We start from the raw sequence: 26,973 nt of genomic DNA on the forward strand, positions 1-26,973 counted from the left end.
AGCACAATAAGGTCTAAAAAACGGGACTGTCCCGTTAAATACGGTACGTATGGTCAGCCTATTTCTAGACGATTTTGTGATAGAAGGTCCGGAGACCCATAGTGTTATATACCAATCGAATTAGCTCGACGAATTGAGATGATGTCTGTCTGTGTGTATGTGTGTGCGTGTGTGTATGCATGTGCGCAAAAGAAAACTCACTCATCTTTTAGGCACCTATCTCGATCCGATTTGTTTGCAATAAGTTGCATTTGACATTGCATTGGCCAGATCGGACTATGGGATCAAAAGTTATGGCCAAAATACGATTTATATACAAAAAACACGCTTAGAAATTCTCACTCATTTTTTTTAGCTTATCTGATGTACGAGAAAATCAAAAACACCGCGAGGTGGATCAATCAGGGTTTTTCACATTTGAGCGACTGCGGTAGCCATTTAGAAAAAAGAAAGATTTTTATTTTTATAAGACTGCATTAAATTACATTCCAATATAAGAAATTAATTATAAGGTTTGAAATGGATTTTGGCGCTTTTGGAACTGAATAATTTCTCAAGCAATGAAGGGCTTGAGGCTAACGAATTCGAATTTTCGTTGATTAGCCATTTTGAAATGTGGATATTTTTTTTATTAGATTATGGAGAAGGAAGGTTTATGGATTTAAATAATGTCTCTATCAACGAAAAAGTTTAAATGTTTTTCCATATTATTTCATAGCACAACTGTGGCAGATGAGCTGTTTGCAAAAAATATATGGCCGCTTTGGAATTATTTGACGTAGGACTTACGTCTTTCTCTACTATACTGGGTATCATTTAAATTTTTGGAAATCGAGAACGTTACGCTGAAAGGGAAGTTTTCGAACGTTACTAGCGCCTTTATCTTTCGATGTATTTTGAAGATTTATATATCAATTGGAGGCCCTCCTTAGCCGTGCGGTAAGACGCGTGGCTACAAAGCAAGACCATGCTGAGGGTGGCTGGGTTCGATTCCCGGCGCCGGTCTAGACAATTTTCGGATTGGAAATTGTCTCGACTTCCCTGGGCATAAAAGTATCATCGTGGTAGCCTCATGATATACGAATGCAGAAATGGTAACCTGGCTTAGAAACCTCGCAGTTAATAACTGTGGAAGTGCTTAATGAACACAAAGCTGCGAGGCGACTCTGTCCCAGTGTGGGGATGTAATGCCAATAAGAAGAAGAAGATATATCAATCGATTCGGACACTTTCCAGCAATTTGCCAATGTCATTGAAACTTAAGATGATGAACGATAAGCTATTGATATTTTTTTGTCATTCTAGGCTTGATGATGGTCGGAATTTAGTGAGAGTGTTTTTTAGAGTTCGGGCATTAAACGTGCTGGAATCCAACCAAGCATAAGTAAATTTCGATCAAACCTTAGAACGTACGGAATGGAAAGGAGCAAACATGGCCATGTAACAAAAAGCTCTTTATGTACCTGCGCAGAATTTTTGAAGACTCGGTGCTGGCAGGAATGATGAGGCTTTCGTTGTCCCGATGATGGCGACGATTAATTTGGAGATGGCGGTAACACTATGGCGGTCACCGGCTTGGCTGCGATTTGGCGCGCAGTGATGAAAGTGACCCGTGTGCGATATGGCCGATTTAAAGGTGCGGAGAGAGTGGCGGCTGGAACGGAAGCTTTCGACTTCGATCGGAGAGAGTGTTGTTGCACTTGGTCTAAATTTCCCCGGGACCATCGGCTCCGCCAAATAAAGGCACACGTACCCAAGCGACCCGGATTAGCGTACCTATCCGGTTAACCGAGCAGGGAGTGGTGTGTCCTCTATCCTTTGGTTAGGATCGAGGTTCGAGGCGTGCAATTGACGACACGCAGACAGACGAACCTGCACTCTTTAAAACACTGGTCCGAAAATGTAACGCAATGGACCTTTCCGTCGGCAATTAACGACCGATGTGGAATATTAGCTACAATCAACTAGCGACCTCACTCACCTCCGTTTGGCTACCTGCTTGACCCTAGTAGCACTGTTCAGTTCGATTTGGTTGCAGCAACTCCAATGTGACTTGATTTGATCGCAAATGAGTCACAGTGACTGATATGTGACAAGTGTGCCACTCGGGGAGGCGGGCTTTCGTCGGGCACACGGGCCGGACGGTCAATGGACGAAGTCTTGGTAGAATACCACGAACGGAATCTCGATGAGACGATTAATGCCGCCGATTAGGGACAGAAAATCCAGCCTTACATTATTTAAGAAATTCCTCAACATAGTTAGATTTAATCACTTTAATAAACATAGCTGAGCAGAATCAATCACACAATCAATTGGACCTCGGTCCACTAAGCTAGGAAGAAAAACACAGAACATTTAACACCACTTATTCTTTAAAAAATTCACTCACTAATTTTTCCTTCAAATTAAACTAAAATTACTCAAGCAAAATCTTAAACTTTCAAGAACTGAACGTAAGTATTTTATTCGCGCACTTCTGCTCTTCGGCCGATTCGTAGACAAAATGAGCGAGTCTGAGTCGTATTTGCGCCAAGAAATTTCGAATCTTTTGAAATCATTTAACTACTCAACTATTCAAATCTGAGCTATCATTCAATTTGATTCTAAAGCTGCTTTGAAAGCATATTCAGATAAAATTGCGCCAATCGATTAGCATGGCGATAATGAGTTAAGCTTTTATAACAAATACTATAAACTTGAAATTTATACAGGGACTAACAAATTTTACGAACGCAAACGAAACACGGCACACGATCATAAATTAAAACATTTATTTTATTTTATCGGTTCTGATTGAATATTCTTATTTAAATTTCAAGCGAAATAAACGTAAAACGTTACAGTGAAGCGAAACTCCTTTTTTACGATGTATTGTTCACGCTCAAATGTTTCCACGATGTGTTAAGCGTTCTATGCCGAAGGCGCGGCACTGGTCTTTCGGTTTTTCTAGTTCAAAACACTCAACGACGGTTAGAATAAAACTTTATTATTTATGTATCACTTGTTTGTACAATTATAAACTTCTTTTACATTTTAGCACTTATTCATTACAATTATTACAATTAACACTTTTTGTATTATTATAAACTCGAATATTTTCCTTTTTACGAACTTTTGCACTATTTCCCGTATGACAATGTCTTTCCCAGATATACTAACACTTTTTGTTTATCGATACTTATTCTGAGACTCTAACACCGATTTTCGATTTTACCGCGACGGACTATTTAACTGTTCACTTATGTTTCTTCAAAGAGTTAATTAATTTAAACTTAGATCTCAATTCGTGCACTAGTCACGAGTGTCGAGGTGTCTAAGGGACAACCCTGATTCAATTGGAGTGTTCGGTAGGCCGGCTAGGGAAACCTAGAAAGCGCCGAATTCCAATAAAGGTGCTGCTGAATATTTGGGACTGACCCCGAGCTTGGAAAAGCGCACGGTATTTGTAGTCAATCCGAGTTCTGAATTTCATAACGATTTCATGAATTGCATCAAACTGGACTTTGGACCCCACGAAAGGTCCGAGAATCTTTAAATAACGTAATCATTTTCTTCATCCCACATTTATCTGTTCAGACTATGTGGTTTTAATTTCAACTTCGTAAATATCCTCAATTTTTAGCTTCCATTCATTACTCAACTTTGCATTCTTTATGGATGCTCCCTAAAGTTCTCTTGCACGAAATGCTTAATCAGCTTATTTGAAAAATCCATAAATTCCGAAACAACTTCTTTTTTTTCAAATTTTTACAATAGTTATTTAATTTCTTGTCATAAATTAGCTAATTCGGCCTTAATATTGGACTTCCATACTTTACGAAACTTTGCCCCCTTTTTTGGATGTCCCCTTTGAAATTCTCTTGGAAAAATTCTGTTCTCTTTCCACTCTCTAAAACTCTCTTACTTCGAGCACACATTCAAGTGGCTACTTCAATTTACTAATGTATTAATTCATATATCTTTTGTATAAAATGAGTATCTCTAAGTCCTGCCCCTTTCTTTACACCTAAACTTAACCATTGCTATCTCACAGAGTAATGTTCAACAAGTCCCAAATGTTTCATAATACATGATACTACTAAACCAACGGAGTTGTGAAAATCTTCACTTAAAAATCTGTATTCGACCACAGCATGGGTTCTTTGTAAAACAGCGCACCATACCGCCAAGCTATTAACAGCTACCTTGCTTGCTTGTACTACTCCTTGAATTTAAGTATACTCTTAGAAATCAATCAATCAATTGTTTTCTCTTTCTTTCAACTGGGCTTTGAATTAAATTCTCCTTTCCCTAAAGAATCATTACCCCTTCGGGTCGGCTCTTCCTTTTCCGAACCACTCAGACCCCAATATCAATATTTCCTTTCAAGTTTATATTGGTAAGAACAAAATCATGTTCTCTCTGTTTTTCATACTGGGCAACAAACCCCTTTATATCAATACACCTGTGTACGTGTATGTAGATTCAATGAAGACTCTTATTGTCTCTATCATTTTGGCTAAGTTATTATTCCGCGCTCCTCACCCAAACAAATTCTTTCCTTAGTGTCCTATACATATGCGTCAATGCATCATCATCAATGACGATCGCGGCTATGCGCCGCTATATCGTACACTGTCCAATATGTGAGCACGTTTGAACATGTCAATCCACCGCGCTCCAGTTAAGGGGCCGTACACATATTACGTTAGCACTTATAGTGGGAGGGGGGATCAGTCAATATCTTACGCTCCATATAAATAAAAAAATATTTATATGAAAAATATCTTACATGGGGGGAGGGGGAGTCAAAAAACCCAGAAAAAATGCTTACGTAATAAGTGTACGACCCTTAAGTAAATCTGACTAAGCTGTTTTCGACGGTTTCGCCAAACCGTGATAAGGGTATGCGATATTTCACATAACTTTTAAATTGATGAAAACATTTTTAATTTATTTTGATTGATTAAATTACTTTGCGCTGAGTAATTGAAAATATTCGGCCTTGTTTTTAAAATATCTCACTCAATATTTAAAATTGTTTTAGAAAGGTGTAGGCACATAAGGCTGTGCAACAGAACCAATGAACTATACTTTACTAAGGTGGCTCAGATCAGCGCTGCGTGTTGTCTCTTTTACTCACCCGTTGATCTTCTTATTATTATTATTATTATTATTTATTCAGACTAAGGCCGAAGTGGCTTGTGCGGTATATAAGAGTCTTCTCCATTCGGCTCGGTCCATGGCTACACGTCGCCAACCATGCAGTCTACGGAGGGTCCGCAAGTCATCTTCCACCTGATCGATCCACCTTGCTCGATGCGCACCTCGCCTTCTTGTGCCCGTCGGATCGTTGTCGAGAACCATTTTCACCGGGTTACGATCCGACATTCTGGTTACGTGCCCGGTCGACCGCAGTCGTCCGATTTTCGCGGTGTGAACGATGGATGGTTCTTCCAGCAGCTCGTGCAACTCGTGGTTCAAGTGCGCGTTGGTCCTCCACGAGCATCGTCCAGGGCTCATGTCCGTAGAGGACTACCGGTCTAATGAACGTTTTGTAGATAGTCAGTTTGGTACGGCGGCGAACTCTATTCGATCGGAGCGTTTTGCGAAGTACAAAGTACGTACGATTTCCAGCCACTATGCGTCTCCGAATTTCTCTGCTGGTATCATTTTCAGCAGTCAGCAGTGAGCCCAAGTACACGAATTCTTCTACCACCTCGATTTCGTCACCACCGATGCAAACTCGCGGTGGGTGGCTCACATTGTCTTCTCTTGAACCTCTTCCTATCATGTACACGGTTAGAAAAAAGTACCTAATTTTAGGTACTTTTTTTCTCTTGCATCTCCCTCACTCTTCCCTTTGTTGTCATAAAAAGAAGAGCAAAATCACTCAACAAGGGCATTAAAGTGTGGGAACCCAACGTTGAGTAATCTCATGTTTACAAAAGTTGAGTGAAATTTACCTAACTTTTGGTTAGTTTCTATTTAAAATTAAGTAAATTTTACTTAATATTAAATGAATTTTACTTAATTTCAAGAGAAAAGTACTTAATTTTGGGTTCCCGCACTGAACCCCCGATTTGAGTGAAAAGTACCTAATATTAGGTACTTTTTTCTAACCGTGTACTTCGTCTTCGACGTATTGATTACTATCTCGCTCATGCTGCATTCTTCTCTTCCACTTACTGCTCACATTCGCCGTCATACCAGTCGTATCTCTGATTTTTTGGTTAGGTGATCTCCATGTGGCCTTGTGGATATTTTTGCGGGGAAAGAAAGAGCTTCGACCTACCATTCTGCGGGAGGCTGCGAAGTTCGATACGGTGTGCAGACTATCCGGTCCGAAGACCGGTCTATACATTTCCCCCTTCCTACAGATTGCCACAGATTTGGTAGAAGGTAGCCGCTCGATGCCCGCTTTTCCACACTTTCTGTCATGTCCAGCAAATCTCCTGCAACGCCACGACGTCGACGTTGCGGGGATGTAACTCATCGTAGACCATCCTATCGCAACCTGCGAAACCTAGCGACTTGCAGTTCCATATTCCAAGCTTCCAATCGTGATCTTCTATTCGTCGCCTAGACCTTTGCCGATTATATCGAGTCGTATAATCTCTTATATTGCTCGTAATTATTGGTTTTCCAGGCGGTTTATTGGACCTGCGTAAACCTCCTGTCTTGTCGGGGGGACGTCGTGTCAGGTCTGTTTTGTGTCCCACCTGACACCAGGACTTGGACTTGTGCGCTTTGAGTGGCACACGGTCGCTTTGTGTGGGGCCTACTTGCGGATACATGCAGCTTTTTATAGGAATTTAACAGGGCCCACTGTCAAACTCCACCACATCCTAGGCAAGCCCCACAACTGTTTGTCAGTAACAAACTCTCTTGATGACAAATATTGATTCCCTGCTCCGCTCCCAAGAAAACGATTCGGTTGCTGCTTTGTTTGAACGTGTGTGAAGTTGTATGAACAACCATTTGACAGTTGGCGGCTCGGTTGGAAAAAATTAAAACGGTTTGATTTTGGTTCGGGGCGGAGTCAAGGTTCGCTGAACATTTTTGAGCATTTGTAGTGAAGTTGCACAAACCCCCATATATTTTTTGGTGGTTGGTGCTCAAGTTTGCGCTTCGGTCGTTCGTGTGTTGGTCGAATAAATTGATTGTTCGTGCCGCTGTTGGTAAAACTTGATGGATGTTTGAATAAACGAGAGGTGGAGTCAATGTTGGTCAAACTGCTTGACCGTGTGTACGTTCCATTAGTCAGAACAGGAAAACACAATACGAACAAGCTTTTGACCAAGATTTTTTAGTGTCGTGACCGTAGGTCGTTCGTTTCCATACATTTTTTCCATTCCTTCGTATACTTGTTGAAATTACCGACTTGTCAATAGCCCATTTCCCAGTTCATTTCGCCATCAAAACAGATACCATAATGACACAAACATCATTTCTCCCACACGCATCCCACGAGGTTACATCGGTTTCCAATCAACAGACAAATTTGTAGCTCAACAACACACCAACAATGAAAACACAATTTCCTGCCTTGTAGGCCTCCATCGACTAGCTCATTTAAAATTTTCGCTCTGCTTATTTATCTGTTTCCGCAGTGGCAGCAGCAGCGTTGAAGAGCGGCGTCAACCCCAGAAATATCCGACAGGTGCAGCAGACGCAACTGTTCTGTCCCAGGCGTTTCGATGGCTGGACCTGCTGGGAACCCCAACCGGCCGGTTCGGTTGCCCAAAACTATTGTCCCAATTTTGTGCTTGGTTTCGACGCGAATCGTTTGGCCTACCGGATGTAAGTACCGCATGATACAGACGCGCAATTTACATTTTAGCAAAGCTGGTATAGCATGGCGATGAAATTATTTGCCCATATAACGAGTTTAAAATGAATCTGATATTCGATTTTCAATATCCTCATTTGTTTCTTCCTCCTCCAGATGCCATGCCAATGGATCCTGGTTTACGCATCCTGATTCTGGCAGGGAATGGTCCAACTACACCAACTGCATTGATGTGGATGATATGAAGGTATGTGTTTGTGCGGGAGCACAAAACCATTGCTTAGATCTAGGAATAGTAATTAAAGCTGGAACCGGCAGCATGAGCAGAATCGATAGGTCAACATTGGTAGCATTCATCGGTTTCGGCTTCGTTCCGGAAGATATGTTAAATTGCTGGGAAAATTCTACGTGAATAGTTTAGTTCCAAAAATAACATGAACTTTGCCTATTAGAATGGACTGCCGTTGTTGGTGACACGAAATGAGGATGTTGCCGCCCATGTCTATTTGTAGAGCGAGTTGAACATGTGTTACCAGAATTATTAGAATATTCATAACTAACTAGCGTCAGTTCCGTGCACACTATTTCCCAAAATATACCAGTCATGTATGTCCGTCAGCTACAACAAGTACTACATATTTCGTCTTCAGTAATGATCAATCGATTTGACCAATCTAAACGGGTCATCTTGAGCCGCGACCACGCGTGTGTCAATGTGTCATCGTTATGTTCCACAATCAATTACCTTGCTGAGGTTAGTGACCAATTTTCCTCATGAAAGCTTTCCAAATGATTAATTATCACTTCGGTCCTTACGTGAAAACTAAGCACATGAAAATGACGTGACAGATGATGAGAAGAACACATAACTTGGAATAATGACATTTACTGGCGAGATGTCCCACTGACGAAAAGCCGCGAATAATCGTGCAGAGGAAAGCCGTTTTGAGTTGAACATGCTGAAACATTTGTTTAAAAGGTAGCAAAGCATCTTATTAAATAGTAACTATAATTATGAATTTATTGATCTGGATACATATGTGAAAATCAGCTGTCACTGTTTTTGTTACAAAATTCAGCCAGCTAACCAAGAAATAACAGTGGTTTATATTAATGTGAATCGCATTGAAATGCAATTTTAAAACTACTTAAAACAACTACTCATATGACAGGTGAATATTGCAAAAAAACGATTTTGTTCTAAAATTATTTGATTCAATATAGAATAAACAATAAAAATTAGCAATGGGTAATGTTTTTAACATGACCGCGAGTACGCGTAGGACTTATATGAAAGCAACGTATTTACATTTGACTTCTAATTTTTGGATCTATGGAGTTTGATTATAGGTATTGATATTGGAAACGACAACTTCCTTGTTTATTCAAAGCTTCTGAAAATAAAACTAATAAATAAATACATAATTAGAATTGCTTTGTTTCTAATTATTAAGCCTTAAGCAAATGTAGGGCATTTATAGATTTCTTAATGATGATAGTATTTGAAGTTTTAAAATTCTATTAAAAATATTTTCAGACTTGGGCAAAATATGCTATTTTAGGGGAACCCGTTTACCAAACAAGAAATACAGCACAAATTTCGTTGCTTCTTTTTGCTAACATGCGTGCTTACTGCTGAAAAAATCACAACAATAAGAAACAAGTCAAGGAGCAGTAACCCTACTAAAATAGAGGATGTACATCCGATTCTTTTTTTTACACGGGGGATGCGTTCCGTGAAAAAAAAGTTTTCAATTCAAAATCTGAAAATCCATGTAAAATAAGTTTTATGATTTCTCGACAAATCATGCAAAATGGAGCAACTTTGCAAACATTTTGTATGGGATTTGTTTTACACGGCCGTGTAAAAAAAATCCGTGTAAAAATAGAATCGGGTGTACTGCTAATACGTCAACGAAAAATTATTTAATGTTTTGATTCCAAACTTCAAGTCTACGTCAAGTTTAATAATATAATTTCTCAGAAAATTAAAAATAAAGAATAAGATTATGTTCATTTAAATATTCTCCTGAAAATTTTTTTGCGGACTTTTTTAAAACATTTACATGTAATACAGCGAAACTTTCTAATCTAAAATGGATATTAACACTATTGCTGATTGTGCATCTTTAATTGCTAATGCCTTTTGCGAATAAATGGAAGTTATTATTTTAATCCAATTTTTATTCTCATCATTGTAGTTGATTTTGTTTGCTGGGAAATCAGAACTGTTATAGTATAACCATGTTTTAATGTACGTTTCGTTTAGTACCAAGCACAACTTAACATATGGTCCGTCATATGCCATGAGTCGTACCCATCTCGGGATCATGTGGATTATGAAACCAATCACTTTTCGTGGATGAGCAGACCAAATCCCTCTAATTTTATTCTTCTTCATCCACCACCGCTGCCCTCGCTGCCTCAGGCCGATGACATAGTGACGCGTGTGCGTGCGCGAACGCGTCTAAGCACTCGTGAAGCAGAATATCAGCAAGAGGATTCCTTTTGTCTTGGACGCGTTCGCGCACGCACACGCGTCACTATGTCATCGGCCTCAGTCATCATCGGCCTCTAGCCGTGAACTCCGAGCGATGCGATGGGCGATTGCATCCATCGCAACCGACACCACTGCATCCGACCATCATCAAGCACAGAATGACAAAAAATGCGCCCACTTTTTTCATGCATATTCGCAGACCCACCGGCAGTTCTACTGCTGGCGACTGCATGCTGTGTAGGTAAAAAAACACAGCGAATGAACGAACGAAACGAACAATGTGTGAGCAAAAATCACGTCAGTACGCGTTGCTGTCACAAATTGTAACACGGCAGGCACTGCTTCTTTTATACACGAAGAAAATCTTCCGCTAGACCCGAAGGCCCGTGACATACCGCATTCTGATGTCCGTGTTAGGAATGCACGGGATTGATTACATATGAAATTTTTGCTGGGTGTGCCAAGAATTGAAATTTTCAATAGTTTATCATTAACAATCTTAATTTTCAATGAAATAGGCAAATTGCTAGAGAGTGTACGAGTCGATTGATATATACATATTAAAAATACATCGAAAGATAAAGGCGCTAGTATCGTTTGAAATCTTCCCTTCCAACGTAACGCTCTCGATTTCCAAAAATCTAAATGACACCCAGTATAGTAAAGAAAGACGTAAGTCCTACGTCAAAACTGCACTACAGCAACGTAAGTTCTATTCTTGCCGTTAGTTTCTTTCCCTACCTGGTGATTAAGGTTCAACGAAATGGTGAGTTGATATCTGGACAATGGTCCACCCACAGAGCTCTAAATTAGGTGGAAATAGCTATTTTGAGCCACAAGGAGCAGAGTTAGAATAAAACTTTGTTCCACAAAGTTGTTCTTAATAGTACGGACCTTATTCGGGTGTTGATAGAAAAATAGGGTGGTCCTTATTTTCATAAAACAAAAAAAAATTGCAGAAATAGTTGCAAACATTCTTCTGTAAAGTTGTTGTAGTATTGCTTATTCCAATCATTTTGCTAAGAAAATGTTTCCTGTAGCTCTTAAATTGACGGATTTAGAGCATTTTTCCCATTTCAACTTAGGCTGGTCCCACAAAAAACAGTCCCACAAAAAACAGTCCCACAAAAAACAGTCCCACAAAAAACAGTCCCACAAAAAACAGTTTTTTCGTTCTAACTTTTTTATTCAAAATTTCTCAAAGAAGTCGTCTTTAGACGAGTTTAAGAGCTCTTTAAGACGCATCTTTTCGTGATAGTAGTGCTGATATCGTACGCAGATCAAAAGTTATTTGCATTTCACTTTGTTAAGTTTTTACAAATACAGTGTCGTCCCGATTTTGTCACTCCCCGATTATGTCTACCCCCGATTTTATCACGTTTTCGACCCTATTTTATCACGTCCCGACTTTGTCACGTTTTCGACCCAATTTTGTCACCCCTAAAAAAATTGAAAATTTTAGTCGTTCATTTTAATTTTGTAAATCATACTACAAACAACAATGATTTCCATGAAATAGCTTTCAACGTCTGTTGTTTATTATAAATAAGTTCTAAGTAACTATCAAGGATTTTTTAAGCCTTCTGGACAAGAAATTACGGGTACCGTTTACGCATTTTACCTTTCCAAGGCATAAACTGAATCATATTTGAGAAATTAATTTTAATTAATTAATTAATAATTTGTCGACCAGATTTTATGAAATTTGGCCACAATATTCTTTGATATGCAAAGATTGTTTCGGCCAAATTTGAGCCTAGTCAGTCATAAAAAAACCCCCTGCCAATAATAGAACAAAACCTGCCAAAGCCGTCATTCCCCCTAGTACACTGGATTTTGTTTTTACACGATTTATATTTTCACAATTTTCCACTCATCCTAAATGTTTAACGCATATCAATTATCATGTGATTTTTCTTTGATTTATCTTGGATTTTTTGAAATATGTTGCGAAGAGTTTGGTGGTAAATTGAAGTCACAAGATAAAAAACACGAGCGAAAAAAAATCGTGTAAAAATAAAATCCTGTGTACAAAATATTGATATTGTGGTCTGATCTTTTATGCCTTATATCAATCAGATCCATATCTGATTTTACTATCTAATAAATACTTGTCAATACTAATCAATACTTATTGAGCTATTTTCATCTACTCGGGACGACAGCCCGCAGTGGATCATTGCCCAGGAGAAGGCCAATCGGGTCGCACTTGACTTCATGAATCGCTCCTTCGGAGGAAAGTTCAGGTGCACTTTAAGGTAGGTTCAAACATCCGGCATTCTGTGACGATGGAGGTCCTTCCGGATGTCCCGTTCGACGTACTCCAGTTCAACGAAGACCTCCCAGTTGTCGGAGTTTGATTCTCCTCCCCCTGTCCTTCTCTTGGGAGACATGAACGCGCATCACCCGGCTTGGGGCTTGAATCTGTCGAGACTAGGAACTTTGTGCAACTCAACAAAGGTTCGCCCGTCTTCTTTAATGGCCATTTGGCCGTGACTGCTGCCAGTCAATCTATTCTTTCTGCTTTCAAGTTGTAAGGGTTTGCAGACTTATTCGGAAGCAACCACCTTCTGATTTCGGTCACCGTTGATGCCTCGGCACTGGATATCACCCAGATGCCAAAAATGCGCTACGATGCCGCCGACTGGGAGGCGTATGACCTCCACGACCGACGCACATTTGAACGAAACACGCCCTCAACCCTTCCTTCATCTTTACCCAAACCGTCCTTGAGGATGCCGTTGCCTGCATCCTGCGAGGCAGCACCCGATCTCGGCGAAAGGCACTCCGCTTGTGGTCGGATCAAATGCCTCGGTTGGTTAAAGCGAGAAGGAAGGCCTTCCGAGCGCTACGGAGACTTCCCGCTGGTTATCCCGATATGGTGTGTGCCCTTCATTCCAGCAAAGAATAGCACTACAAGTGCAGGTCAATAATACTCGATTCGGTCAACCCGGCTCCATTCCGCTGCCGAACTCTGGGGGAAACTCAACGCGCTTAGTGTCCAGCGAAGATCGTTCCCCATTCACCTCGATACATCTGATCATACCATTACCGATCGACCTGAGGTAGCCAACACGCTTGGGGAGTACTTTGCCGAGGTAACGTCTGTTAACGACTACTCCACACCGAGTTCCAGTGGACAATCACTGGTAGCACATCGTCCTTCACAACTTTTCCGGTTCCCAGGAATTACCGTTTTCTTCCGCCGAGCTGTCATTTGTTCTTTCCAGCAGCAATAAAAAGACCTCCGGTTCTGACGGGATAGGATACACTATGCTCAAAAACCTACCGCCACCCGCCAAGATCCGGTTCCTGGAATTTGTCAACCAAATATGGTCTGACCAAACTTTCCCGGATAAGTAACGAAAAAGTATGATCATTCTCATTCCCAAGAACAACATATCCTACCAGCCCTACTACAACCATCCCACAGAACACGAAGCAATTTAGAAAAGTGATTTACAGGCAAAACAAAGTGTGGAAGAACTTCTTTCCTGGGGTACCAAACGGTGTCAGAGTAATACGAATGAGGATGAAGGTACAAATACCGTTACACATAGTGATAGATAACGTAACACTCGTAACTTTACGAGACCAAAGCAAACAAGGATCTCAGCAAGAAAAACGAACAGTATCCAATACCGCTGAACGACAGAGCAAAGACGTGGACAAAAATTGCATCGATACAGGTGAAGCTAACCCGCGTGTGGTAGATCTCAATTCAAGCGACAACGAATCTAACAATGAGAACAATAACGACGCACACATCAACCCACAGTCTGGAACTACAGCAAAGAGACGATTGTCGACTGGGACAAATTAATCGAACGAGGATTGATGCGAACAAGATCGGAAGAGATCTCGTGGTGATGAGAGCTTCCTGGACAAACTGCGGTACAGCGGAGAAAATCCTCACCTTGTCGAAGGGGACCGGATTCTGTACACGACGGTCGGTGTCAGTCTCTTCCCAGTGGAGCGAGTCCACTGGCATGGATCGAGGAGCTGGCACTCCAACATTGCCAACATTAGCAACTCCATGGCTCACAATTTTCGAAGTAGTTAGAACTCGGTGGCCAAGCTGTTAAACAGAGAATTCAGCTATTATGAACACAGGTATACGGATGGGGCTGCCCAAGTAACACCGAAAACATCATTATAAACTAAGATCTAATAATGCTGTTGAATAAAGGTCGGGAAAATGGAATACAAAACATGTTACATTCAAGGAAAGCTATGATAACGTTTTTGCAAAACAGACAGTAATTTGATCAGAGAAGAATTTTCATACTACATTCTCACAACTTGCTGATAACATGTCAGTTTTTGACATTTATTTGGTTTTTTGAGATGTTTCGTTTTACATTCTCACAGCATAAAACAAGTCTACAGGAAGATTTTACGAACAATGTCATAACATGCTCATTTTTTGACATTTATTTTGTCAGAATAGGGGAAGGGGGGGCAATATGCCCTAGCTAAGCAAATACTGCTCTATTGTCTTGTTTGTAACGCTATTCAAGGGTATTTTTACATTATGCATCAGTTAAACAAGATAGCTAGTTGATGCCATTCAAAAATTGTCAAAAATCTCAATCATATTGATAACATTCACATTTCAAAAAAGTGGTGATATTCTGCTGCCGGAAAACTCATGAGGCAAAACGCCTTTTAGCTTGCAGCTCCTAGGGAACAAAGTACCACGCGTCGGCGAATCAGCATTCTAGTATGGATAGTCCGTGGAGACGCAAGTACTTTGTAGGTTAGTGGCACTAGGGCGTTTTGCCTCGCCAAAATGTTAGATGTTTCTTCAAAATGTGGAAATTTTCGGTTTTTCCGACCTTCCCATGCACTATTTTGAAACTTTTTTCGCCTAACCTACATAATTTTAGATCTAGTTTTGTTACGGACATCTTAATGACGGTAAATATGAGGGAAACCACAAAAGGCGTTTTGGGGCCTCTTCCCCTATATACCGCAATGATAGAAGTTTAACGTAATTTCAACATCTTTTAAGATCAATGTTATGAAAGTTCTTAATCGACCCTGTTGTTTATCGACAACTCGCCATATTGTTTTTCTTTTGCAGATTCGAGAATTTGTTTACATATCAATTTCAAAATTATGCTTTGGCATAGTTATATCACGTTATATTTTTCTTCAATTAATGGCGCATGAATTTAGGAGAAGTAAAATGAAAAGTTAGCCAATGAAACATGAGCCACATATAATGTTTCGACCGTGACTTCGAAACAAATTTGATTTATTTATTCAGTTTGTATATGTTTAATAATATTATTAAAATGGTGTTCATCATTTCATGCATGCTTGTTTTCATTCGTTTTTTGTACAAAATTTATTTTCTTGAACGTGTTGGTCAACATTTTTGTTTTGGTATTCAATTTGACAGAACCATGTTGAAAGTCGGTTACTGAAAACATCCTTAGTACTTAAGTTTAGTCTTGTGAATGTGCAATCAAAAACAAGGTTTCAACTGACAGATGTTGAAAATACCGATAATTTTTGCGCTGTTTGGGTCGTGTGAAAGTAATCGAAGCAGTTTTTCATACCAAAACGTAACATACTATATGTTCGAAAGATGTATTTTTTACTCTCATAAAACGAACCGTATTACTTGGGCTGTGGAGTAGTCATCAGGGCCACCGGAGCCAACATGACTGTCTCGAATAGCTTCCCGAAAATACGTACCATTTTCTCGACCGAAGCAGCTGCGGCTTTCATCGCCGCCACCTACTATTCCAGGAAGCCGGTCCTCGTCATATTCGGTTCTGCCAGTGTTATCCCCGAACTTCAGAGCGAAACGCCTAAACACCCCTGGATCCAAGGCATCCAGCATTCCATGCTATCTGCCTGAATATTGCATAGAGTTTCCATCCCGGGACATCCCGGGACAAAAAATCCCGGGATTTAGGAAAAATCGGGATTTCCCGATTCCCGGGATATTATTTTTGAAATCCCGAAAATCCCGGGATACCCGGGACAAAAAAATACTGTTTCATTTTCGGTTCGCAAACTGTGTAATTTTTCGTCTCACAAAAGTTATTTTTTTTTAAACGAAACCCATCTTAGGTGATAAACTCATATCATATTTTTATACCTCCCGTCAGACATGATTTTTTTTCTAAGTTAATTTATTTGGTAGGCTCAGGCATGTATACGGAGCTCAGGTTTTGTGTGATGTACAATCGATATTATCTTATTATTAAATTAGTAAGAGAGGAACAGACATGAAAATATCGGAGATAGTTAATAGAACACCTTCACAAAAAATATTCCCCTATACCACTCAATGGAGGGCTACTGACTGATACTTTTTCCAGCAGCTACAGCTTTCTATTAATTAAACGACAAGTATCTACAGTACAAGATCAGTTACATCTATTTGGCGCCTGCTTCCTACCCATCTCCCGTCTACAGCGAGGTTGTGTACACTAGCTGATATTCGCCTTGCTAATCTCCTCGCGCCGCCGACTCAATGTTGGTCAGTCTTCCTGAGCTTCATGCCTCCAAAACAATTCTTGGTCCAATTCATGTCCTTCCAATCGACGTTCGTACAACAAACTTTCCTGCACATTCGCAAGTATAAGTAGTCCGACCCAGATGCTCTACCTTTTTTTTGCTGCTGACCAGCTCCTGACCAAAGCTTTGCTTGGACTCCTACTGACCAACTCCCCAACCTCCCACTAAATTCTGTACGGCGCTACCCGTGACTTTCGCAGCCAATGTATGATGCGAATTTTTTTCTGTAGATAATCCATGATAATCCATCCACACTATGTTTAAGATCTGAAATCTTCCTGAACCATAATCTGTTCCAGGGTTGTTAATCAATGAATTATCGTCGTTAATTTAACGCCAACTTCGATAACGATAATGGTTGTACGAGATGTTTCGTTGACGATAAAGTGAGCGTTGATTTAACGTTATCGTTATCGAGTACTCGTTGATTTATCGATAATTATCGAGTTAACTGTAACGTATACTACAGTTAAAAGTACAAATATTCTCAATTTGGTTTTACAAAACCTGTTTCAATTGCATCGCCTTCAAATATTCAGAATCACGTATAAATAGTGGATTTAATTGGAATTCGAGAAGGTCGCCGAATTTACCAATCATTAAATTTCTTACAGAGTCTTGGTTTTCCATAGTAAATAATCTGAGAATATTTTTAAGGTCTTAACTGTTTAGTTTGGTTTCATTAACAAAACTTCTATTTTGAAGAAGCAAATACCCAGTTAAACGATTATTGCATCAAATATTGTTTTAGAGTTTTATAAAATATGAACTTTACCCCTGAACACTGAGTAAAATCGTTTTTAAATAAAAAAATAAGTTTTCTAAGGAAACATCGAAAAATCTCGAGATCCCGGGATTTCCCGAGATATACGAACATGTTCATCCCGAATCCCGGGACAACGAAAATGGCCGGAAATAGAAACTCGAATATTGCATCATGCAAAATGTTGCATCACGCAAAATGTTGCATCAACTATTCTGCAATACCTGGGACTACGTGATTTTTCGGCCGACTGGATGCAGAGTGCGACAACCGGCGGGACCGGCAAAGTTCTGTGCAAGGTTATCCTAAATCGAATACAGGAGAATATAGATCCGACTCCTCGACGGTAGCAAGCATGATTACGGTGGTAAGCAATTGATTTATTGCAAGTCGGTTGACGAAAATTGTATTTTCGCTTAACTTTTCAAAAGGACCTAAGTAACATTTTTTTCATGAATTAATTTGAGTAGTGCAATCAAAAGCTTTCATATTGGTCTGTTGATTGCGCTACTCAAATTAATTCATGAAAAAAATGTTACTTAGGACCTTTTGAAAAGTTAAGCGAGTATTTTATATTTTTTCAATGAAAATTGTTAATTTTGGGTTATTGAGCCGTTATAGGCCGAAACGTCATGGAAAATAGGAAGTGTGTGTTTAGTTTTGATGATGATGATGATACTACAATCTATTGTAGCAAGGCACCTGCCGATAGCACTGGCCATATCTGACAAACGATTTGATCATGATTATACTATTGTTTGTATTTCATCAAACTCCTGTATGAAGGGCCAAAAATGGGTGGGGTGGTTCCATAAGCAGATACACTTATGCGAATCCACGGGATGAATAGAGAATCTGTGTGTGTTTAGTTTTCACCTAAAAATATCAACAAATTAACGATATAAAAGTTCACAATGACCCAAACCCTACCAAGCAAATTCAATTATGTTTTCCAATTTTTTTTTGATATTTCGGCTATCCTATATTGAACTTTTTTTTGTCATCAAACATGCATCACATGCATTTGCCACGGAAATATATTATATGCAATGTAAAAAGATATTATGTAAATAGTTTGGTAGTTTCGAATATGAAAACAAAGAGTCGATTGAGTATCCACTTATTACGGAAACTTCGAATGTCATGTAGATGTGCTCTTAAGTAGATCGTTGACCTACGGTAGGTCATTCGATTTTCCGTTCCCTTGTAGCAACATATTAATACACACATTTATTATCTATTATGCATCAAGCATGGTTATATTGGATTTCGGTTAATCGCTTCGTCACATTACATCACTTCCAACTACATCGTCAGTAAAGCACAAAGGCATGGTCGAGTAATGAGTAGTGACGAAAATGCCGTCTATCTGGATTCAGAAATCTTCACCCTACCCGTTATGAATCCAGCCGTGCACACTGAACAGCCCATGAGGTTATGTGTTTTCACCTTTCGGATATGTAGCTTATAATGATGGCTTTCATTTTCATTTGATCACATGATAATTGAATTAACTTTTACCTGCGACAACACTCATAATGCGTTGACATTACATCAGTGCCTGCATATAATTTAATTGGTGAATCATAAATTATTAATAAGTTACGTCTGCATCTGTTTTTATTATTAAATTAATTTCCAAGAAAATGAACGATGTACCAGTCATGATTAGCTTGGAATCGAAATTCTTAAAAATTAAATCATTGACCTACATACATACACTGGGGTCGCTTTCTACGCGGCTAGTTTTTATGCGACTATTTTTAAGCGGATTTTGGGATGTACGCGGTTTGATTGAGCGGTTTCAATTTACGCGGAACGTATCCCCCGCGTAAGAATAGGCTTCAGTGTACATTCAATAATACTAATTCCACGTAGTAACTAACTGGTGTGCAATGTTCGGCAAGATACGTTTGACATAATTTTGCTATTGTTATGTGGTCGGGGCTCTGCCAAACCACACCAAGTGGCTTTTTGACTGTGTTCGTAAATGGGGAACGAAAATCAATTCATATCCATATATACGCACAATTGTTATTGGATATCCTCAGTTATGTGGTTGAGGGATACTCGATTCAACTTGTGATCAATTAAATCTGCTAAACGAAAGCTTGGGTAGAAAAATGAGAAATGTTTGGTTGGCGCTTAGTGCGATTTGGGACAACCCCGGCCATGTGAGATTCTTTTTCGCATTTTATTTCTGACGTACTTGATCGTAATAAACAGAGATAGTGATATACACACTTAAATCATTTCACAGATTTCGGTGAATTTTTCTTCAATTCACCGAAATCTCAACAGCAGAATTTCCGGCGATTTTTCCTTTGTTCAACTGTCAAAACCACCGAAAGTCTGTGAAATTATTCACCGAACAGTTCTGCTGTTGAGATTTCGGTGAAATTTCACAGAAATCTGCGATTTATTTAAAGTTTGTACACAATCAATTGTATTCAAACTCTATACCAAAATACATATACCTTTTTTTTTACAACGACTATGTGCATTGTTGTGTTACTATAATTTTCAATTGTAAGATTTGTGTGCTAAGGGGGCGTACACATATTACGTAAGCACTTATGGAGGGAGGGGGGGTCGGTCAATATCTTACGCTTCATATAAATAAAAAATCATTTGTATGAAAAAAATCTTACATGGGGGGAGGGGGGGTCGAAAAACCCAGAAAAATTGCTTACGTAATAAGTGTACGGCCCCTAATCAAGAAATTATTGACCGTACATTCGGTGCTTACGTGTCTACTTCTACCGCTGAAGGATGAATATTGAACTGCCTACAGGGCACAATAAAACTTTTTCACTCCTGATGGAGCTGCTTTTTCGAGGCAGAAGAACGCTCATCAATGCTGTTCAGTAGAACGCGAAACTTCACGCAACTGTCTTGCTCTTCTTTCGATGTTGATACGGATAAAGTATTTCTTTTCACTTCTAAGCTTCCTACCATCAGACTTCACAAGCTACGGGAAAAGATTCATTACTCAAGCTGTCAATTAAATTTATCGTATAGTTTTTCCTCTCCATGGCCAATTGAGTGGATGGGAATGTGATCTGATCTGGTAAGGAATTCTCAGAACTTTTTTTTTGCTACAAACGAGACTACTTAGACCACAAAATCAAAGATATTTACCAAGATTGATAATAATGGGCAATATATCAAACTGAATTGATTGTAAGTTAATCTATCACCGCCAAAGTTATTTTTGTATTATGTATTAAGAATAAAAGATCCATTGAAAAACTGCTGTCCTACACAAATTGTCATAATTTTAACGTTAGCTCGTCCAATGACGTGTCATGAGAGTATTCAATGGTTGTTGCATAATAAATTCCAGATAATGTGCACCCAAACCATATCATACACCGCTACACCATCTCTAAACATGTTTATGATCTGCCACAAAACTACAAACGAGTGGAAAATTCATCACAGCCGTCACAGTCACCAACAGGCGACACCGTCGCTTTTTCAGCATCTCTAAACCATGTCGCTTTTCCTGCCTCACTAATTCAGTTTCCATCTTTCCAACTTTTTTTAACTCTCTTTTCCCATCCCAACAATACCGAATATGTACGCAGTTTCGGCGGTTGGTTAACGACCTGTACATCGGCGGCTACACCATCTCGCTCGTAACGCTCATCGCGTCGCTGTGCATCTTCGTTAGCTTTAGGTAAGTATGGAAAGGTCGTAAAAATACTTGTGTTGAACAAATTTTTTTTTTTGAAAAAAATTGTTACTTCTGTTCCTTTTTTATATTGGACATTGATTTAATTAGAATTACATGTAAAATCGAAATGCTTAAATACGGAATATTTAAAAACATGCTTAAACCAACTCGACCTTATACACACTTAATTGGTAAAAGGTAGCCTCCTTTAACTAAGAATATCTTATATTTGAAAATCAATATATAGTGTGCTCTAATCATTTATATGTCTACATGGCGCTGTCTCTTAAGAACACGAAAACATTCTTCCGTGTAACAACCCTAGTCGATGGTCCCATTTGCATTCGGAACGAAACTGCTCCCCAGTGTGTTGTTTTCGTGCCCAAATTGCTGTTCATCTTTAGGTCGGGTACCGTTTTCCAAAGCACTGCGAAAACTTGTTTGATTCCAACTGTATGGTTCTCATATATTTAAAAGGAATTCATGTAGACAGGTACAGTTACATGTCTACCACGTTTCGCAGCCGGCATAGTACGGGTGTCAGGGCCCAATTCTCTCATAAATTTTCAATTCTTGCTTCGATGACTATTTCAGATTCGTGTAGAACTGTAGAGGAGGAACGGACATGTTGCGTTATTATTTTATTTTTGGTTAGGTACTATAAATCATACGTCTATTATGAGTCAGGGAAGAGATAATTCCCACTAGAGTGACATTTAATTTTGTGCTATCATATCCATTTTCTTTGTTATTTATTGATTGATGTATTGCTTGCTATTGTATAAATTTCAATAAATAGGTACAAGGACACAGTGAATTTTATTCCTATGCTTTGGTAATACATTTAAGTGGTTGGAATTTATAGTGGACCTAAACTTTTACAACTTTTTGAATACTATACCAAAATTGTTTTTGATGTTTTGTTAATTTTGTCGTGTTGTCAACTCATTATTTCATTACAGTTGGAGATCACATGATCGACTAAAAACAGGTGTAATGTGTTCCAGTTTCAATGTAGTATTACTGTGACGCGTTACTTTGGTCCACTCTCTCCCTCGCATTTAGATTCGCTTGGTGCCATTAGATTCGAAAAATCTCGGCTACCTTTACGAGCCCCTGCTGTTGAGAGCAGCAGGGATGAGGGTTTGAAATTTTGATAGAAATTTATTGTTCTATTATTTACGGCATAGACGGTGGCTGACCCTAAATTCGATGTTGATATTTTCCAATGAGCTTAGAAGGCGATGAAGTGTGGTTATCAACATGCAGATTTGAAATTTTGGAACTTAATGAGCCGGAAAGGCTATCACGTGCAAAGTGCAATCAGTGTTCCCGATTTAATTCAATTGAGCTGTGCATAAAAGTTAACACATGGATTGTGGTGAAACGCAAATCAGTGTTATGGTAAAATCATAATTCATATCCAAAATAATGACATCATCAATTATGTAGGGAATTTTGCAAGTACTGTACATAACGGCAGTTTTAAGGTCCCAAGACAATTGCTACATGTATCTGCAAGCAGGCACCGCCAAAGCAACCGTGTGCCACTCATAGCGCACTAGCTCAAGTCTTGGTGTGGGACACTAAACAGACCTGACAAGACGGCCCTCTACGAGAGGTTATAACTTATAAGAGATAAAACGACTCGATACAATCGACCCATGCGACGAATAAAGGATCACGATTGGAAACATGGAACTGCCTTCTCGGGTAGCAGGGACTTGTGGTGGGGTTTGACAGTGGGCCCTGTTAAATTCCTATACAAAGCTGCATGTATCCGCAAATAGGCCCCACCAAAGCGACCGTGTGCCGCTCAAAGCGCACAAGCCCAAGTCCTGGTGTCAGGTGGGACGCAAAACAGACCTGACACAACGGCCCTCCAACGAGACAGGAGGTTTGCGCAGGCCCAATAAGCCGCATGTAAAACCAATAATTACGAACAATATAAGAGATAATACGACTCGATATAATCGGCAAAGACCTAGGCAACGAATAAATGATCACGATTGGAAGCTTGAAACATGGAACTGCAAGTCGCCAAGTTTCGCAGGTTGCGACAGGATGGTCTACGATGAATTACATCCCCGCAACTTCGACGTCGTGGCGCTGCAGGAGATTTGCTGGACAGGACAGAAAGTGTGGAAAAGCGGGCTTCGAGCGGCTAGCTTTTATCAAAGCTGTGGCACCACCAACGAGCTGGGAACCGGATTCATAGTGCTGGGGAAGGTGCGCCAACGTGTGATTGGGTGGTAGCCAATCAACGCAAGGATGTGCAAGCTGAGGATAAAAGGCCGTTTCTTCGGCTATAGCATCATCAACGTGCACTGCCCACACGAAGCGAGACCCGACGACGAGAAATAAGCGTTCTACGCCCAGCTGGAGCAGACATACGATGGATACCCACTGCGGGACGTCAAAATCGCCATCGGTGACATGAACGCTCAGGTAGGAAGGGAGGAAATGTATAGACCGAATAGTCTGCACACCGCATCGAATGATAACCTAACAAACAAATGGAAAACCACATCGACCAGGTTCTAATCGACGGTAAACTCTTCTCCGACATCACGAACGTCGGCGCTTACCGCATTGTGAATATTGAATCCGACCACTACCTCGTTGCAATATGCCTACGCTCAAAACTCGACGGTGTACAACACGCGGCCCAATGTTAGGGCGGCTACAAAACGGTAGGCTAGTCCAAGGATACGCGCAGCAGCTGGAAGTGGCACTCCCAACGGAAGAGCAGCTAGGCGCAGCGTCTCTTGAAGATGGCTGGAGAGATATTCGATCCGCCATTGGTAACACCGCAACCACTGCACTTGGTACGGTGCCCCGGATCAGAGAAACGACTGGTATGACGGCGAATGTGAGAAGTTAGTGGAAGAGAAGAATGCAGCATGGGCGAGATTGCTGCAACACCGCACGAGGGCGAACGAGTCACGATTTCCGGAGGAAAAAGCGCCAGCAGGAAGATCGAGACCGTGAAGAGACGAAGCAACTGTACCACGCTAATAGCATACGAAAGTTCTATGAGAAGTTGAACCGTTCACGTAAGGGCCACGTGCCACATCCTGATATGTATAAGGATATAAACGGGAACCTGCTTTTGAACGAGCGTGAGTTGATCCACAGGTGGCGGCAGCACTACGAAGAACACCCAAATGGCGATGTGTCAGACGAAGATGGCAGTATGGTGATGACCCTGGGAGAACGCGCGCAGTACATAAATTTACCGGCTCCGAATCTCCATGAAATCCAGGAGGAGATTGACCGGCTGAAGAACAACAAAGCCCCTGGGGTTGACCACTGGTGGTGAGGCACTGGCTAGAGCGCTGCACTGGGTTATTACCAAGATTTGGTATCGTGTGTCCCATCTACAAAAAGGGCGATAAGCTGGATTGTAGCAACCAACGCGCAATCACATTGCTGAACGCCGTCTACAAAGTACTCTCTCAAATTCTATGCCGTTGACTAGCACCAATTGCAAGGGAGTTCGTGGGTCAATACCAGGTGGGTTTTATGGGCGTACGCTCCACCACGGTACAGGTGTTCGTCATTCAATACAACGTGCCCACGCATCATCTATTCATCGATTTCAAAGCCGCATATGATACAATCGATCGGGACCAGCTATGGCAGCTAACAACGCGAACACGAATTTCCGGATAAACTGATACAGTTGATCAAAGCGACGATGGATCGGGTGATGTGCGTAGTTCGAGTTTCAGGGGCATTCTCGAGTCCCTTCTTAACGCGCAGAGGGTTACGGCAAGGTGATAGTCTTTCGTCTCTGCTATTCAACATAATACGAAGAGCAGGGATCAACACGAGTGGTACAATTTTCAATAGGTCCGTCCAGCTATTTGGCTTCACCGACGACATAGATATTATGGCACGTAGCTGTGAGAAGATGGAGGAAGCCTACATCAGACTGAAGAGGGAAGCTAAGCGGATCGGACTAGTCATCAACACGTCGAAGACGAAGTACATGATTGGTAGACAATGTGAGCCACCCACCGCGAGTTTGCATCGGTGGTAGAACAATTTGTGTACTTGGGCTCACTGGTGTCTGCCGATAACGATACCAGCCGAGAAATTCGGAGACGCATCATGGCTGGAAATCGTACGTACTTTGGACTCTGCAAAACGCTCCGATCGAATAGAGTTCGCCGCCGTACCAAACTGATTATCTACAAAACGGCGCATTAGCCCGGTAGTTCTCTACGGACACGAAACCTAGACGATGCTCGTGGAGGACTAACGCGCACTTGGAGTTTTCGAAAGGAAAGGGCAGCATAGCATTTATGGTGGGGTGTAGATGGCGGACGGTACGTGGAGGAGGCGAATGAACCACGAGTTGCATCAGCTGTTGGAACAACCACACGCAAAAAAAAAGCGTTCATGAATTCGTGAACTAACGAGTTCACGGTGTATTTTTTCGGGAACAACAGTCACGGATTCGGGAATACAGTCACGTTCTCTGGAACCATCTGGAAAACGTGACTGGTGTTCCCGAATCCATGAATTAAATCACGGTGTATTTTTGCTGGTTCACGAATTCGGGAACGCTCTTTTTTGCGTGCATCCATCGTTCACGGTGTCAGGCCATTAGGCCGAAGGCCGTTAGGCCGAAGATCATTTGGCCGAAGGTCATTAGGCCGAATGGCCATTAGGCCGAATTAGCAAAAAGAAGCAAGAAGTGCAAAATGAGAAGTTCTTTCTTCACCTTACCCCTTCTTTCTTCTCCCTTCTTGCATCTTCCTTCTTCTTTCTTCCTTCTTCATTCTTCCCTCTTCCTTCTTCCTTATTCGTTCTTCCTTCTTCCTTTTTCCTTCTTCTTTTTTCCATCTTCCTTCTTTCTTGTATCTTCTTTCTTCTTCCCTCTTCCTTCTACCTTTTTTATTATTTCTTCTTCTTTATTATTTCTTCTTTCTTTCGTTTTCTTCCTTCTTCCTTCTTTCTTCTGTTTTTTTCCTTCTTCCTTCTTCCTTCTTCCTCTGCCTTCTTTCTTCTTTCTTCTTTCTTATTCCTTCTTCCTTCTTTCTTATTTCTAATGCCATCTTCCTTTTTCCTTCTTCATTCTTCCTTTTTCCTTTTTCTTTCTTCTTTCTTCCTTCTTCCTTCTTCCTTCTTCCTTCTTCCTTCTTCCTTCTTACTTCTTCCTTCTCCCTTCTTCCTTCTTCCTTCTTCCTTCTTCCTTCTTCCTTATTCCTTCTTCCTCCTTCCTTCCTTCTTCCTTCTTCCTTCTTCCTTCTTCCTTCTTCCTTCTTCCTTCTTCCTTCTTCCTTCTTCCTTCTTCCTTCTTCCTTCTTCCTTCTTCCTTCTTCCTTCTTCCTTCTTCCTTCTTCCTTCTTCCTTCTTCCTTTTTCCTTCTTCCTTCTTCCTTATTCCTTTCTCCTTCTTACTTTTTACTTCTTCCTTCTTTTTACTTCATCCTTCTTTTTCCTTTTTCCTTCTTTTTTTCACTTCTTCCTCCTTCCTCCTTTCTTCTTCCTCCTTTCTTCTTTCTTCTTCCTTTGTCCTTCTTCCTTCTTTCTTCTTCCCTCTTCCTTCTTCCTTCTTCCTCATTCCTTCCTCCTTCTTCCTTCTTCCTTCTTCCTTCTTCCTTCTTCCTTCTTCCTTCTTCCTTCTTCCTTCTTCCTTCTTCCTTCTTCCTTCTTCCTTCTTCCTTCTTCCATCTTCCTTCTTCCTTCTTCCTTCTTCCTTCTTCCTTC

The 26,973-nt window shown here is 40.5% G+C and overlaps 1 protein-coding gene across 2 annotated transcripts in view; it reads left to right on the forward strand.

The window, feature by feature from the left end:
- Positions 1–26,973, forward strand: part of LOC134220350 (calcitonin gene-related peptide type 1 receptor) — a 141,701-nt gene that overhangs the window by 66,689 nt on the left and 48,039 nt on the right. For both annotated transcript variants that reach the window (XM_062699384.1, XM_062699383.1), the window contains exons 3-5: positions 7,596–7,785; positions 7,931–8,021; positions 21,165–21,256. In XM_062699384.1, coding sequence (XP_062555368.1) covers positions 7,596–7,785; positions 7,931–8,021; positions 21,165–21,256 — 373 coding nt within the window. The remainder of the gene's footprint in view (positions 1–7,595; positions 7,786–7,930; positions 8,022–21,164; positions 21,257–26,973) is intronic.

The sequence above is a fragment of the Armigeres subalbatus genome, chromosome 3 (genome assembly GCF_024139115.2).
Source record: "Armigeres subalbatus isolate Guangzhou_Male chromosome 3, GZ_Asu_2, whole genome shotgun sequence".
Taxonomy (NCBI): Eukaryota; Metazoa; Arthropoda; class Insecta; order Diptera; family Culicidae; genus Armigeres; species Armigeres subalbatus.